This window comes from Pan troglodytes, chromosome 15 (assembly GCF_028858775.2).
Source record: "Pan troglodytes isolate AG18354 chromosome 15, NHGRI_mPanTro3-v2.0_pri, whole genome shotgun sequence".
Taxonomy (NCBI): domain Eukaryota; kingdom Metazoa; phylum Chordata; class Mammalia; order Primates; family Hominidae; genus Pan; species Pan troglodytes.
In genome coordinates, this window is record NC_072413.2 from 103520627 (window position 1) to 103535840 (window position 15214).

Genomic DNA, 15214 nt, shown 5'->3' on the forward strand with positions numbered 1-15214 from the left:
AGACCTCAGAGTGGGTTTCAAGGCTCATGGGCTGGAGACTGGGGGTTCCAAGTTTGCAGGACAGGAGCGCACCCCTACTCCGGAAACCTTATCTCTGAGGTCTCAGAATGGGGGATGAGGAGGGCTCCAATGGGCCCCTGTGGAATGTCCTATCAGACCCCAGGACTTAGCCCCAGTCGGGGACAGAACTGTGGCCTTAGAGGGGCACCAGGAGGAGGGCAAGCAGGATGTGGCCTTGGGCTGGGTGTGCTCGTGTGGGGCTCTCTGGAGTGTGGCCTCTGTGCCAGACGCCTGTGCCTTGGCCGTCCTACAGCCCTGCTGCCCCTGCCCTCTCCCCAAGCTGGGGACTGGTGGCAGACAGGGCAGGGCAGGCGGCTTCTCTTCCTGTAAGTGCAGGCCTCGAGGTGCTGACGGGTGCGGTAGGATTCAGGGAAGGTGAGGTTGGGATCACAGGTGCAGTTAGGGCTCAGGGCCCGACAGCGGTAGGCCAGCGGCTCCTGGGGCCCGGGACGATGGTCTCCAGCGCCCCCAGCGGGGACAGGGCCAGCACAGGCCCAGTGGAGATCGAGGGGAGATAAGGACGCTGGTTAACATGGCTGACAGGAGGGATGGTGGGTGGGGAGGAAGGGCAGCACCGCCCTTGTGCTGTGGGAGCCCCGGCAGGGAGCTCCATGCAGCATGGAGGTGAAGGGCCTGCAGAGAGAGGGCTCCCCTGCTCAGCGACAGGAGAGGGGGCTGACAGTGACCTGGGCTCCCTTCCTGAGGCTGGCCAGTCAGCTAGAGGGCTGACCCCAAAGCCCGAGGCCAGCGCAGCCCCCTTGGCCCTCCTGAATCTGGGGGGCGGGTGAGGCGGGACAGACTCCGCCTGGCACCGGGACCATCCTCCGCCTCAACTTTGCAGCGTACTTGGACCGCTCTGGCCGCCCTGGGCGCTACCCGCAGAGATAAGGGCCCCTCCCTGCGCCCGGTCGGGGCATCTCCGAGCCGGCCTGGGGGTGGCTGAACTCTCTTTTGCCGGCCGAAACCCCAGCCGCCGCAGCCCCCGCAGCCCCCGCAGCCGATCGGTCCTCAAGCTACAGCTCCCCTCTCTGGGAGTCCCCGCTTTTGAATTCCCCGGGGATGTTCCCGCTGCGGTCCGATGGACCTCCCAGAGCAGCGGAGGTCAGGGGAGCTAGCAGAGGCGGGGACGTCCCTTGGGAGTGAGGGGACTGACAGGGGCGGCCTCATAACCCTGCGTGGGATGGAAAGTCAGAGTGGGTTCCTCGGTGGGGGGCAACAGCGGGGACTCTCCGGCAATTGTCCCCGACCCTCCGTCCTGGGGAGGGCAGGATCAGCGCGCGGGCTGCTTTGCATCTCTTTGCATTTTAGTGGTGTTTGGTCCAGTCCTGGCCCGGGCAGATCTGGGGTTCGGGCGGGTGCCGGTGGGGTAGGGCTGGGGGTGGGAGCGGCGCTTCCTGCTGCGGGTGAGCCTTTTGCCTCGGAACTGGACCCGGGAGACATCACAGCGCTGGGCTAGGGGCGCGGCTTGAACTCGCCTAAAGAGCTGCGCCCTCTCAGTAAGTCCCCATGGCCCCCTGCCCCCCGCGCTCCGTCCTCAGTCAGGCCCGGGTCCTGCCTGAAGGCGGGGGTGGACCAGATGATCTTTCTTGGGCTCTGGGCCTAGATTCGAGGTCCCCAGGGTCCAAGTCCTGGGTTCAGAGGGCGGGGCGCGAGGGGCGGGGTCTCCAAGGGGCGGGGTCCCGGGGTCCCTGAAAGGCGCGGACCAGGCCGGATCCACCCAGTCTCGCGCCTGCAGCCCGTGCCGCCCCAGCCGCTGCCGCCTGCACCGGACCCGGAGCCGCCATGCCCAAGTGTCCCAAGTGCAACAAGGAGGTGTACTTCGGTGAGCGCGCCCACACCGGCCCCGCGAGGAGGCGCCGCCGACGGGGCGACGAGGCTGGGGACCGCTCAGGAGGACCGGGGGCGCTGGGTCCCTGGGGCGGCGCCCCAGCCTGAAGACGCCTCAGCCTGGCCCGCCGCCCGCCCCGGGATGAGGGTGGAGGCCCCTGCGTCCGAGGGCCCTGGCGATCTCTGCCTGCTAATGGTCTTGCTGTGCTCGGCGGGCTACCTCTGGCTCTGAGCCTCCCCGTCTCTGGGTCCTACGGTCTCTGCCGTCTCCTCTCGGGCGCGCCCTGGGTGGGGGACCCGCAGGGCTGGAAGGAACGCGGGGCTGGGGCCGCGCCTCCCAGCGCTAAGTAGAAACAGACGCGGAAACCGACGCCCGGGGCGCGATCCCGGGCGCCCGCCTTCCTGCCCCGCGCGCGCGCGCCCCGAGGGGAGGGAGGAAGTGGGAAGTCACCCCTGTCCCCGCCGAGAAGGGCTGTCGCAGGCTCCACCCTTGCCACCGCAGAGGCCCGGGGCTGAAAGCAGGCAGCCAGGCCCAGGCCCTGCTGACCTAAGCCGCGACCCCTGACCCTCGGCCTCGCCCTCTAGCCCCACCCAGCCCTCAGGAGCAAGATTCCCGGCCGCACCCGAAAGTGCCCCGGGGACCAGCGACCCTGCGCTTTGTTTAGTTGTATTGGCTCTGGGGATTGGAGATGTCCCCCTCATGGGGGGTGCTGAGACCTTAGGGTGGGCTGCCAGGCTGGGCGGATGCGGCCTAAGTGCACAAGGCCTTGGGCAGAGCTGGCTGCAAGAGGTGGGTACGCCAGTGGTGGGCAGGCGCCGAGTCCTGCAGCGTCTCACCGGGGCCTGTCTGTGCCTCTGCAGCCGAGAGGGTGACCTCTCTGGGCAAGGACTGGCATCGGCCCTGCCTGAAGTGCGAGAAATGTGGGAAGACGCTGACCTCTGGGGGCCACGCTGAGGTAGGTGGGACCCACCCTGGTGGCAGGGGCCAGGGGTGACGGCACCCCCTCACGGCCCTTCTCTTTGCAGCACGAAGGCAAACCCTACTGCAACCACCCCTGCTACGCAGCCATGTTTGGGCCTAAAGGTATGCTCCCGTCGTCCCCACCCCACCCCACAGCCTCCTCCACCCCAGCCTGTTGACTTTTTCCACCTTCTCTGCAGGCTTTGGGCGGGGTGGAGCCGAGAGCCACACTTTCAAGTAAACCAGGTAGGTAGGACCCCACCCCCTATCCTGCCCCCTGGTTCCACCCTCGGGATGGGGATGCCCCCTCCCAGGGAGGCCTGACCACTCGTGGGCCCCAAGGGAGGCCGTGGACGCTGCACTCACGTCTGTGCCTGTCTCTCTCTGCACAGGTGGTGGAGACCCCATCCTTGGCTGCTTGCAGGGCCACTGTCCAGGCAAATGCCAGGCCTTGCCCCCAGATGCCCAGGGCTCCCTTGTTGCCCCTAATGCTCTCAGTAAACCTGAACACTTGGAAAACCTGTGTGTGTACATGCGCGTGTGTGCTGGGGAGTGCCAAGGGAGCTGCAGTGGGGCCCTGGCAGCAGGCTCTGCCACCGGCGCCTGCTCTTCTGCTGCCCATTGCCCTCCCCAGGGGGCCGTTCCAGGGTCTCATAGGCCAGGGCTCCCTGTGCAGGGTGAGTCCAGGCCACCCTAGACAGCCTGCAGCCAGCCCTGGCACTCTGAGTCCACCTCTACAACTCCCAGATCCTCAGAAGTGCCTCTGAGCCCTCCTGGCCTTCTGGGAGTGGGGAAGGGGGGCTTTGCAGGCCCCCAGCCAAAGGCTCAGCAGGCCGAGAGGCCTGGGGGCGGGTGAGGCTGGCCTCGGGTCAGAGGGTGAATCAGCTCATGCTGGCTCCCTTTCTGAGAGGCTCTGGGGGAGTTGTGGGAACTCCTGGCCTTCCTCCTTTCCACCCCCCAACCCTGTCCTCATTCCCCACCCCTCCAGGCCAGGCCCAGCTTCTGCAAGGGCCTGATGAGGCTGCTCTGCCCCTGACCTAGGCACCACTGCCCCATGTGCATCCTCATCTGCCATCTACCCTGTGCCCAGGGACTTACCCAGTGGCCCGGCGTCCAGTGGGGAACTTGAGTACTGGCCGTGCACAGGGGCTGGGGGGCCTTCTGGAAACTCCCTTGTCAACTCAGCCAGCCGCTGCTGACTGGCCACCTTCAGAGACCCTCTTCCCCACACTGGCTACTTAGATACCGGCCTTGGCAGAAAGCCACCCCTCCGGACACCCACTGGTTTAAAGGAGCCCAGGGGTCTGGCCCTGCCTTAGGGCTGTGGTGGGTGTGCTGCAGGCTCAGCTCGACAGGTGCTGTGGGGGCAGTCTAGGGTGGCCCGCAGGGTGGGGTGTGTGGGGGTGATTGGGGGATTCCTGGAATTCCAAGAGCTGGGAGCCACAGCACTTTTGATGGGATGGGGGCAGGGGGTGCTGAGGTGAGGCTGGTTTCTGGCTGGACGGTGGTGGGTGGAGCTGAGGGAACTGAGATCTTTGAGACAGCGACACCTGGTGCAGAGAAAAATCCGCAAGCTCGGGGGTTGGGAGAGCGCTGAACAAGGCCGCAGAGGTGCTCCGCCATCTCCCCCACGCCTCCTGCCAAGTTCCTGTGGCGCCGCGGTTCCCCACCTCCTGCTCCCATCCCCCTGGCTCCCGCCGCCCTGTAGCTCGGCAGGTGCAGTAGGCGCTCCGAGGAGGAGGCCCCTTAGCTTCAAGGAACCCGCGTGGGCGGGGTGAGGAGCGTAGTCCTCCTACTGGCGCCGTGAAGGAGATCGCGATGCGCCGGAGGGAAGGAGGCTGCGGGCGGGGAAGGACGGAGGGCGTGCGGGGAGAGAGAGGAGGGGCTTGCTGGGGTGGGGGCTCCGAGGCGGGGCCGGGAGGGCCGCCTGGAAGAGGAGGTCGGGGGCGAAGGAGGCCGAGGAGGAAGGTGGGGCCGGGACCCCTCGGGCTGCGCCTCTCGTGGGCGTGGCCAGCCAGGGCTGGGGGTCCCGGGAGGACTGAGTTTCCCTCTCCCGCCGTCCTCGCAGCCCCGGGAGGTGCAGGGGCATCGCGGGAACAGCCCCGGTGACACGCTGCCCGGGGTCTTCACGAATGCCCGGAGGCGCCGCTGGCCAGAAGCCAGCCCGACCTTCTATCCCCGCAGACAGCCCCACGTTCCTCCCGGCCCGCGTCTTTCGGGGCCGCCCGTGCACGCGGGCCCGGCTCAGCGGCGCCCGGGCAGCAGCTGCTTCCATGCGCCGGCTTCCTCCGGGGCTGCTCCGTGGCGGCGGCAGAGGGAAGCGCTGCCGCGGGCGGGCGAGGATCGGGAGCGCCTGAGGAGGCTGCCGCGGGCTCCGGCTGCGCGTTCGGGGCGGGGGAGCTGCCCGGGACTTCGCGCCAGGGGCCAGGGGCCGGCCGCGCTGGGGTCTGCGCTGTGCGGCGCGGCGGGCTCTGGGCGCCTCCTGGCGGCCCAGCCTGGAAGGCGGCGCGATGGGGCGAGGCTCGTCGGCTCCGACTGCGTAAGCGGCCCCACAGGGCGCCTTCCGGAGTCTGCGCGCTCCCGCCCGGCGGTTGCTAGGTTGCCAAGGGGCGTGAGGCGCTGATGGGTGGGGTCTGAGCGAGGCGGGGTGTCGGGTGTCGTGACGATTGAGCCTGCAAGGGCGGACTCTGCGGTGTTCTCCATATCAACAGCCCTGCCAGGAGCCCGGAAGTGGGTCCGCACGAGACAGAATAGACTACACTCAAACTCCAGGGGAACCGTTCATTGGGCTTGGACACGAAGGCGGGACCCTGCCGACGCAGTGATTGGATGCATGTCCGGCCAGCGCGGTGATTGGGTACAGGTCTCGGGAGCGCGGTGATTGGGTACAGGTCTCGGCCAGCGCGGTGATTGAGCGCAGGTCCCAGCCGGCGCGGTGATTGGGCGCTGGACCCGGCCCGTGCCATGATTGGGCTCAGGTTCCAGCCGGAGCGGTAACTAGGCGCAGGTCCCAGCCGCCGCACTAAACCCGGCCCGTGCGGTGATTGGACGCAGGCCCCGGGCCGCGGCGGAGGCGGGCGATCCGAAAGAGGCTGGTGCTGGCTGCATGGGGAGGCGGCGGCAGCGGGTGGACCCCGCGGCTGGGGCCCGGGCCGGGGCCCTGCCTGAGGCCATCGCCGCGTTGAGTCGGTCGCTGCCCTCGGGACCCAGCCCCGAGATCTTCCGCCGCGCCAAGTTCGACCGTCCGGAGGCGGTGACGCTCTCGCGGAGGGCAGGCGGGCCGGGTGGGGTCCCGGGCCCTCGCAGGGAGTTGGGCCGGCTCCGCTGACCGCCCGCTTTTTATTTTCCGCAGACCTCCGCGCTCTGGCAGCTCCTCTTCCGTGTGCTCTCGCCACTCCCTGCGGGCAACGCCTTGGCATCGCTCGCCCTGGGTAAGCCCCGCTCCTGGCCCCGCCCACCCGGTAGCACTGGCCCCGCCCACTCCTGTAAAGCCCCGCCTTCCCCAGTAAGCCCCGCCCCGGCAGGCTCTAGCCACCACCCAACACTGACCCCGCTTGCTCCTCAAAACTCCGCCTTCCCCGGTAAGCCACGCCCCCTGACGGGCCCTAGCTCCACCCCCTTGGGTAGCACTGGCTTCTGCTCCTACAAAGCCCTGGGGACGTCCCTGTTGGCCCCTGGTCTCCTCATCCTGGTCTGAGTTCTAGCTCTCCCACTATCATGTCTTCTGAACTAGGCCTTGAGCTTTTGCTCAAGTGACCTGTGGGGGTCTCTGGAGGGATCCAGGTGGTGTCACCTCCAGGTGGGTGGTCCCCCTAAGGTGGTGGTCTTCTTTCCTAGAGGTCCAAGCCCGCTTGGTGAAGTCAGCACTGTGTTCCCAGGGCTACCCGAGGCTGGCACTGGCACAACTACCTGAGGATGGCTCGCAGGGCAGTCGGGAGCTGCTGCTGGCTCTGTCCTGGCTCTTGGCCCGAGGACCTGTGCCCGAGCAGATGCTGGCCCAGGCCCGAGTGCCTCTGGGTGACGAGATGACTGTGTGCCAGGTGCGTGTGGGTGAGGGTGAGCTGAGCCAGCCCTGGTCTCAACTCCTGGGGCCAGAGCAAGGGCAGGCCTGGGTCAGCCCCCTCTGTCTGCTTTGCTCCTCAGGGCAGTCCCATGAAGGGTTACCCAGCTGCCCAGCTGAAAGCACGGAGGCTCCCTGTGCAGGGAGCACCCGTTGTTTTTGGCTGTGCCTCCACTACCGTCTCCATCCTGGCCTTTTCTGGGGAGCAGGGTGGGGTGGGAGCAGGGCCTGACCCTTGCCCCTCTCCAGTGTGAGGCCCTGGCCAGCCCTGGCCCACCTGCACCCCACATGGAAGCAGAAGGTCCTGTGGATGTCCGCCACGTGCAGTGGCTGATGGGAAAGCTGCGGTTCCGGTGGCGCCAGCTGGTGTCCAGTCAGCAGGAGCAGTGCGCCCTCCTGAGCAAGGTAGAGCTGGCACAGGGCTTCCACTCAGGGGCTGTGTCCCGTGCTGCAGGCCGCCAGCTGCCAGTCCCTGCAGCCCGTCCCGTGAGGCCCGGCACAGGCTTTTGGCTGGATGTGGGCCTTCCTGCCCTGGGCTTACCCAAAGCCTGAGCCCGTGGTTCCCGGTGGTCCTTGTAGGAGGCAGGGCTGGGCAGGGAGCCCAGTGGGGTGGGCAATGGTGGGCAGAAACGGGTGTCAGAGAGCTCACAGAATTTGCCTTTTTGTTCCCAAAACTTACCAGTGGACTTCCAGCTCTGTGAACAGTGGGATGGGGTCTGTGCCGTAAAAGCCACTCCCTCCTGGGCACTGGAGGGGGAGGAAGACAGCTCCTGTTGCCACCACATCCTGGTGGGGGCTGACTTGGGGGGTGGACAGCTCCTGTGGGGTCCTGAAGGTGGCAGGGGCTGGCTCACGGGCACAGGTACCCAGTGGTGTGTCCACTGTGAGGCCAGCGCTGACAGGTGGGTCTGTGGCAGCGGCGGGCTCCCACCAGCGCGGGACTCCTTGGAGACCCCCCCATCCCACCCTTGCAGAAGGTCTGTTGCTCAGCTGGCCTTTCCAGGGACCTCTCACCCCGTTGGGCCTGGCCTTGGCACCAGCTGCTCCGCTTACTTATGTGCCTACCTGTGACCCTCTGTGCCACCTTCCAGCCTCCCTTTTTTGGGGAGCCTTCCCCATTTCCCTAGATCCAAGCAGTCGTTCATGTCCCCACTGTGAGCCTGGCTGAACTGCTGTGCCTGTCCAGAGGCTGTTCCTCCCCCGATGCTGCTGGGGAAGCCAGGGCACCCCACTCCAATCTTGCTGCTGCTTGGAAGCTAGGCGGGGTGGGGAGGCCATCAGTGAAATTGCCTGGCGCCCCCTTGCAGGAGACCCCAGCGGTGCTGACGGTTGTTCTGCACCCAGCCCAGCCCCGCCAACCTCAGGCAAGGAGTGGCTTTCTCTGAGCCCTCTTTCCTCATCTGTGAGGTGGGCTCTGATGGCCAACCTCCCTGGACTCATGGAGACTCAGCGTTGGGGGAGGTGCTTGACTGCCACTCAGCCTGGGGTCTGCACTACCTGTTTCAGATCCACCTGTACACACGCGGCTGCCACAGCGACCAGAGCCTTAGCCATCTGTCTGTCACTGAAGCAGAGATGCTCAGGGACCCAGAGGGAGGCCAGCAGGTGAGGGCGGGCAAGCTGCTGCGGGGGGTGGGGTGGGCTGGGGGGCGCAGCAGGGGGACTGCCCAGGGTGGGAGGGGCCTGGGGGGGCGGGGCAGCTCTTGGGCCTCCAGCGGTGGGTGTCTCTGCATGTCTGCCACTGATCATTGCCAGCCTGGGTGACAGACAGGTCCTCTGGGCCTCTCCTAGCCTCATGGGCCACTCACCCTTCCCTTCCACAAATCAAGACGTGGCACGGGTGGGGGCCCAGGACGCAGGAGCCTGGGCTGGGCAGGCAGCTGGCTAAGGGCAGGCTGTTGGAATAAAGGAACACAGATCTCAGGTGTGAGCTGGTGGTGTTGGCATCTCAAGCAGGTCTCACCTGGTGTGTCAGGGGGCACCTAGGGGTGTGGGGGGCCAGCCCACACTGGGTGAAGGGTTGGGCACAGGGCTGACTGTGGGAGGGGACAACTGCCCTTCAGAACCCAAGGCCAGGCCCACATGGGGTGTGCTGGACCGAGCCTCCCAAGCTGGAGCCAGCTCCATAGGCCCTGGAGACTTGCAGTCGCGTTCTGCTTGCTACACCCGGACCACCCGGGGGCACGGCGCTTTCTAGGCAGGCCTGCCCCCGGCGACCGGGGCTCTGTGGTCCCAGGCAGATCCTGAGCCCTGGATAGCATAGACCTGGAGGAAAACCTGCCTCTGAGCCCCAGGTGGCTGTATGACCTTGGGGAGACAGCATCCTCCTCTGACTGGGGCTGCTGGAGCACTGACCCAAGTGTTAGGGTTGACCTAGCCCCAGGCATCTTCCCCAGGGATGGCCGCTTCCTCTCACCCTGCTGCTGGCCTTCCATCCTCATCCTTCTTTCTGGGGGTCTGCCCGCCCGTCATCACTGGCTTCTTCCTCTTGGCTGGCTTGGTTTCAGGGGATAGGGCAGGGCTGGCTGCCACTCTTTTAATTTATTTTATTTATTTATTTATTTGAGACAGAGTCTCGCTGTGTCGCCCAGGCTGGCGTGCAGTGGCACAGTCTTGGCTCACTGCAACCTCCGCCTCCTGGGTTCAAGCGATTTTCCTATCTCAATCTCCTGAGTAGCCGGGACTACAGGCACCTGTTACCACGTCTGGCTAATTTTTTTGTATTTTTGGTAGAGACGGGGTTTTGCCACATTGGCCAGGCTGGTCTCGAACTCCTGACCTCTGGTGATCCGCCTGCCTCGACCTCCCAGAGTGCTGGGATTACAGGCGTGAGCCAACCACTTGGGCTGGGCTCTGTACTGTCCTGAGTGACGGGCTGGCACTGTCCTGCTCCAGGTGCATATGGCCGGGCAGGAGGGCAGAGGCTCAGGGCTGGTGTGACCTCTTCTTCCAGACCCAGTCCCCCTTCTCTGCCTCTTCCCTCTCCAATCCCAGAGACTTGGCCCCTGTACCTCATCCCAGGCCTGCCCAGGGGGACCTAGGGGTCAGAGGCGGATGGCCTGGCTCCTGGCCCCTAGTCTTGTGTCTGCTGGGGCTTCCTGCTCGTAGCAAGGGCCTGTGGGTTCCAGCTCTGCAGCCCAAGCCTGGGGGATTGCATGCCTCACTCATGGGCTTACAGGGCCCAACCCCTGACGCCTGCCTGGCCCCTGGTGCCAGCTGGACCTGTGTCCCTGGCTGAAGCCGGGCTGGCGCCCACCCAGTCAGCCTGCACTGGTGTTGGCAGTGCTGAGGCAGCATCCGGGCGTCCTGGTCTGCCCTTGTCCCTACCTACCTTGTAGAGGCGGCTCAGCGAAGCCCAGGCTTCTGGCCCCTGGGACCCCTGGGTTGGGGCAGAGCAGAGGCTGCCCTGGCCCCAGGCTGCTCCTGCCCAGTGCCTCTGTGGGACCACCCTCTGTGGTGGGCTGGGGGGGCCTGGAAGTGAGGCCCCGCCCTCTCCCCGAAGCTGTGTGCGGCACTGGCCAGGTGGACTGGGGCCATGGCTGGCTTCCTTCCAAGGTTTCTGGAGCGGGAGCCGCCCAAAACCTGGATACCGGCCTACCCAAAGTGCCTACACTCCTTCGGCACTCCTGGGATGGGTCCCAGAACCTTCTGGAATGATCTATGGCTGGTATGTGAGCAGCCAGGTCTGCTGCCGGGTGACTGGGCAGCGCCCTTGGATCCTGGTGGGGCCTCAGCCTGCAGCCTGCTCTCCCCTTTTAGGGCGGTAAGTCGGGGAGGCTGGCAGGGAAGTGGAGACCGCAGGACTTGGGGGTGGGTGGGAGGGGGTGGCGAGGGGGTGTGTTTGCTCCTCCTCTCCTGCCTGCTCCCACCCCTGGCCCTTACCTTCTTGGGAACTGTGGTGATTGCCTTCTGTCAGGTGTGTTTAAGCGGCCGTACCCATGGTGGAGGCCTTTGCTCTTCTCGTGGCGTGCTGGGGTGGGCAGGTGGGCTGCAGCCCCGGCACCAGCCTGCTCCAGCTCCCACACCGCCCACAGACCTCCCTGTCCTCATATTCTCTGACCGCAGGCCTGCCTGCCTCTGCTCTGCTCCGCCCCAGATGGGCTGGGTTGGGCCTGGTGTTCAAGGCCATCCCTATCTGCCCCCCAGGCCCCTGCAGCCTGCTCCACACTCTGGGTTCCCGGGGGAAGCAGGGGTAGAGTGGGGCAGGATTCAGGTGTAGAGGGCCTGTCCCCAGCAGGGGTCCTCTTGCCCCGGGCCCAGGGTCACTGGTACAGATAGCCCATGAGCGAACCTGGGAGGCCTTCCATGTGTGGGCAGAGCAGCTGCTGTGTCCTGGCCATTCTCCAGCCGCCTGTCTGTGGGCACTGTGGGCAGGTACCTTTGTGCAGGGCCATGGGGCAGGCAGGGTGGGGTCTCCTGGCCCTACCTGACCCTTCACTTGGGAATGTCAAGTGTGGCTCAGCTCTGCCTTCTCTGCCACCTGGGTTACTAGGCAGACTCCTCACTGCCTTAGGGGGTCCCTGAAGTTACAGGGGATGGGTTTTCCCTCCCCCAGAGCCTGGCTTGCTCCTTCGTTTGGGGCCTCCCCGTCCGCCTGCAGTCCCCGCATACAGCCCCCATTCAGTGAGGGCTGTGGGGCAGAGGTCTAGGCTTGAGAGGCACCTGGACTCTGTCCCTGACCTTGTTGGACTGGCAGTGGGACTGGTGTGGGGGACAGCGGGTGTCCTCAGAGCCGGAGGGCAGCTCTTGCCTGGCAGGCAGGGCCTGGCCGTGCACTGGTTGGGGGCTGCCCTGCACTGCAGAAAGGACAGGTGGGCTGTGGCGTCCGCACCACACCAGGGTGCCCTGCTCATCGCTCTGGCCAGAGAACCTGGGCGCAGGTAGGGGAGGGCTGCAGGGGAGGGCTGCAGGGGCGGGGCGTGAGCTAGGCGTTGGGCCGGGTGTCGGCGCTGGGTCCAGCTGTCCATCCGACTGTCTGTCCATGGGGTCCCGTGTGAGGTTCTAGGCCAGCTGCCGTTTGCCTTCCAGCTGCTGCGGACTCTGGAGCGTGAGAACCAGCGCCTGGAGGCTGTCCTGGCGTGGCGGCGCTCTGAGCTGGTCTTCTGGCGGTGGATGGTGAGGAAGCCCACGCATCCCTCTCCTGGCATCCCTTCCCACAGCAGCCCCCAGGTGGGGCGTTCGGGATCTTCCTGTTTTCCAGACAGGAAGAGGGGCTTTTAGGGAGGCCACAGACCTAGCGTAGGCTCTTTCTAGGACTTCCGCTCGCCTTCTGGGGAGGCCCACTGCTGCCCCCGCCCTCAGCTCCATGGCCTTCTAGAGTGTGGCCTTTGTGCCTCCCTGGACGTCACAGTTGCTGAGATGGTGGCATCCAGCCTGCTGTGGGACCTGGGGGACTACCACTGCCCTCTGTGCCCTCTGTCCCTCTGTCCCCTTGGCTTGGTGCACGCTGTCTCACTTGGGTCTCTGTAGGACACGGTCCTGGGCACCTGTGCCCCGGAGGTGCCTGCTGCAGCCTCACAGCCCACCTTCCTGCCCTGGGTCCCCGAGCGCGGGGGTGGCGAGTTGGACCTGGTAGTGCGGGAGCTGCAGGCACTGGAGGAGGAGCTGCGGGAGGCTGCGGAGCGCAGGCGGGTGGCCTGGGAGGCCAAGGTGAGTGCCAGCCTCGCTCTGGGCACTGGCCCAGCCCCACCTTCGGGGGATGGCTGACCTGAGGGCACTTTGGACTTGTTGAATCCTACAGTTGCATTTGTGAAGCATGGCAGGGGACACACTTAGAGGCACGCACTCTGAGGGAGCGGGAGGGCACCTGGTGAGGAGCCGCAGCTGCTGCGAGACAGCCCCCGCCCCTCCTGCTGGAGGTCTGTTGTCTGATTCTTTGCACGAGGGAGGGAAGCCCGTGCTGTGTGGGCCCTGCTGCTCCCATGCGTCTGCCCCACACGTGCATCACACGGTGGCAGTCACTCCTCCACACCTGCCTGGGACCCGTCTAACCTCCTGGTGGCCACCTGGGCCTCCACCCTAGACTCAGAGCTGCCCTCTTAACCTGCGCAGGTTCATGGCTGTGAACACGGGGCTGCGTTGGCTCCATCTATTTTCTTTTTCTGAAGAGTTTTAACTTAAATTGCAGGCATGGTTTTCCCCTTAAAATTTTCAGTAAGCCTCTCTGAAGAGCATGGCTGCAGCGCCTCATGCCTGCAGCGCCTGCACCCGAGTCTGGGCCCAGGGAATGCTCAGGGGGCCTGAGGCCAGTGTCCTGGGGGGACAGAGCCACTGCCATTGTGTCCCACGCAGGCTGGAGGCTGTGGACGGGGGCCAGAGTGGAGTGCCGCGCGGCGGGCCTCTCGGGAGGCTGTGGAAAAGGAGCTGGGAGCTCTACAGCAGTGCTGGGAGCGAGACGGTGGCCCGGCCCAGCCCCATGGGCCACACCGGCTGGTGAGACGAGAGGATGGGGCAGCAGGGGACCGGGACCTGCGGGCAGCTGTGGTGATCAGGACTCTGAGGAGCCAGGAGGCCTGCCTGGAGGCGGTGCTACGTCGACTACAGGGACAGTGTCGGCAGGAACTGGCCAGGCTGGTGGGAGCCCTGCCTGGTCTCATCTGGATCCCGCCACCTGGACGCTGAGGGCCTGTCGACGGGCCCTCGTGTGGGAAGCCTGCCCTGGCCCAGCCTGGCTGGGTCTTGGAGGAGCAGATTCCAAGGCCAGGTGGCTGCAGGGACAATGCAGATGCAGAGCCCACGTCACATGCTCGCTCCAGGGGTGGGGCTGGGCTGACTCTGGCCGGATCCCAGGCCTGTGGCTAGCAGCACTGGGGACAGGAATGGCAGGTCCCTTGAGGAGGTCGTGACAGCCTCAGCCTGGTGGTCTGGAGGGGACTCGGAAATAAATTGTAGCGGCTTTCCTGCCGCTGGCCCTCCCCCTGCCACCCTTTCGGGTTTCCCTGTTTGGGGGTGGGAGCGTGGAGGAGCCCCTGGGCAGTGGTGGCCAGTGTAGGGCTGGCCAGGTGCTGGAGGACATGCATACCCCAGCACTGGTGAGTGGCAGGACCATGGGGAGGTGGCACAGGCCTCCCTGGAGCGGGATTATCTCGGCCCCGCCCCCCTTCATTTGGGCTCCCGCTGTGGGCCCGGCCCTGGGCTGTGAGCACAGCTGCCCCCGCCTCCGGCCATGGCTGTGCCTGGTGGGTGCGCCGGATGGGAGCCCGGGGCTCTGCTCCTTCCCGGGAGGTGGTGCTCCGGGTGGGGAGGCACGGCATGGACAGAGGGGCTTTGTTCCAGAGGCTGCTCAGCAAGCTCAGCTCATCCCTGACAAAGAGCCATCTGTGTCCGGGGGACGTGCCTCAGCCTGGCGGAAGGAGGCTCGGCCTCATGGCACCCCCCCCGCCCCCCACCAGCAGGCACAGGTGGCCCTGAGGCCTCCAGCCTTGCCTGCCTTGCCGGGCTCCCCTCTCTTCTGGGGCTGTCGGACTCTGACCTGAGGTGGGCAGACGATGGGGCTTGTGAGGCCACCTCCAGGCTCCTGCCGGCCCTGCCCCGAGGCCACGTCCATTCCCCCTGCCAGAACATGCTCTCACTGGGGCATGTGCCTGAGTGACAGCGCACACCTGGGGCTCCAGCTCCAGTCTCAGCCTGTCTGGGCCTCCTTGGTCCCAGGGGTGGACACGCCTAGACCGCCTGCCTTCCCATTCCGGTGCATGGGCCCCAGGAGCACCTGCAAGACCTGGCCGTGGCCAGCAAGGCCTCCCTTTCAGGAGCACCTCTCTGACCCTCTCATGCAGCTGGGCCTCCTGTGGGCCACCGGGCTTTGTGCAAATGCTCCCTGGCCTGCGCCACCCTCTGGCCCCTCCGCCAGCTCCTCGTAAGGGCTCCTGCCACCTCCACCTGCTGGTTCCAGCTTTGTTCCAGGCCCTCAGACCTCAACCCTCCTCCACCTGCAGCCTCTGAAGGTCCCCCGTGCTCTCAGCAACCCTCGACTGCCGGACAGGGCTCTTCTTGGGCTGGGAGCAAGTCCACTTGAAGCCCTGCTTTTTATAAACTGCCACAGAACCAGGACTCTCACAGGCCTGGGGGACTTGATTTTTACGAGCACAAAAGCAGGCTTATTGTCATGGAGTTGTCATCTCTCGATGTGATGCGTGAATTCAGGGCAGTCCAAGTCCCGGGTGCGCGTGTGCCCCCATGATGCTGGCGGTGGAGAGGGCCTGAGAGGCCAGGGCCTGCGGGAGGGAAGCCGGCAGGGTGCCCTAGTGCTGCCCGTCATGATGGAGCAGGGATGGGACCCTGGCCTTCAGCTCTAGCTGTTATCACAC

At 66.0% G+C, this 15214-nt stretch overlaps 2 protein-coding genes across 3 annotated transcripts; both read left to right on the plus strand.

Annotated features, from left to right (window-relative positions):
* Positions 1 to 1255: 1255 nt before the first annotated feature.
* Positions 1256 to 3369, plus strand: CRIP1 (cysteine rich protein 1). Of its 2 annotated transcripts, none has more exons than XM_016926877.3 (6): positions 1256 to 1556; positions 1782 to 1882; positions 2749 to 2843; positions 2914 to 2971; positions 3049 to 3094; positions 3241 to 3369. In XM_016926877.3, the coding sequence occupies exons 2-5, from the start codon at positions 1843 to 1845 to the stop codon at positions 3087 to 3089; spliced, it is 234 nt and encodes a 77-aa protein (XP_016782366.1). In that variant the 5' UTR covers positions 1256 to 1556; positions 1782 to 1842; the 3' UTR covers positions 3090 to 3094; positions 3241 to 3369. The 2 variants fall into 2 exon arrangements, with proteins under 2 accessions (XP_016782366.1, XP_063649244.1); XM_063793174.1 differs by having other exon boundaries at positions 1796 to 1882.
* A 2486-nt stretch (positions 3370 to 5855) lies between these two features.
* On the plus strand, positions 5856 to 15013 carry TEDC1 (tubulin epsilon and delta complex 1). The gene is given in 10 exon segments (XM_063793173.1): positions 5856 to 6101; positions 6201 to 6279; positions 6686 to 6888; positions 7158 to 7313; positions 8415 to 8513; positions 10464 to 10499; positions 10501 to 10671; positions 11937 to 12023; positions 12378 to 12557; positions 13200 to 15013. Coding segments are annotated over 10 exon segments (1488 nt in total). The 5' UTR covers positions 5856 to 5954; the 3' UTR covers positions 13530 to 15013.
* The last annotated feature ends 201 nt before the right edge of the window (positions 15014 to 15214 follow it).

Coding starts and splice junctions, on each gene's coding strand:
- CRIP1 (XM_016926877.3), top strand. CDS start 1,843: ATGCCCAAGTGTCCCAAGTGCAACAAGGAGGTGTACTTCG. Junction 1,883..2,748: donor CAACAAGGAGGTGTACTTCG/GTGAGCGCGCCC, acceptor GTGCCTCTGCAG/CCGAGAGGGTGACCTCTCTG. Junction 2,844..2,913: donor CCTCTGGGGGCCACGCTGAG/GTAGGTGGGACC, acceptor TTCTCTTTGCAG/CACGAAGGCAAACCCTACTG.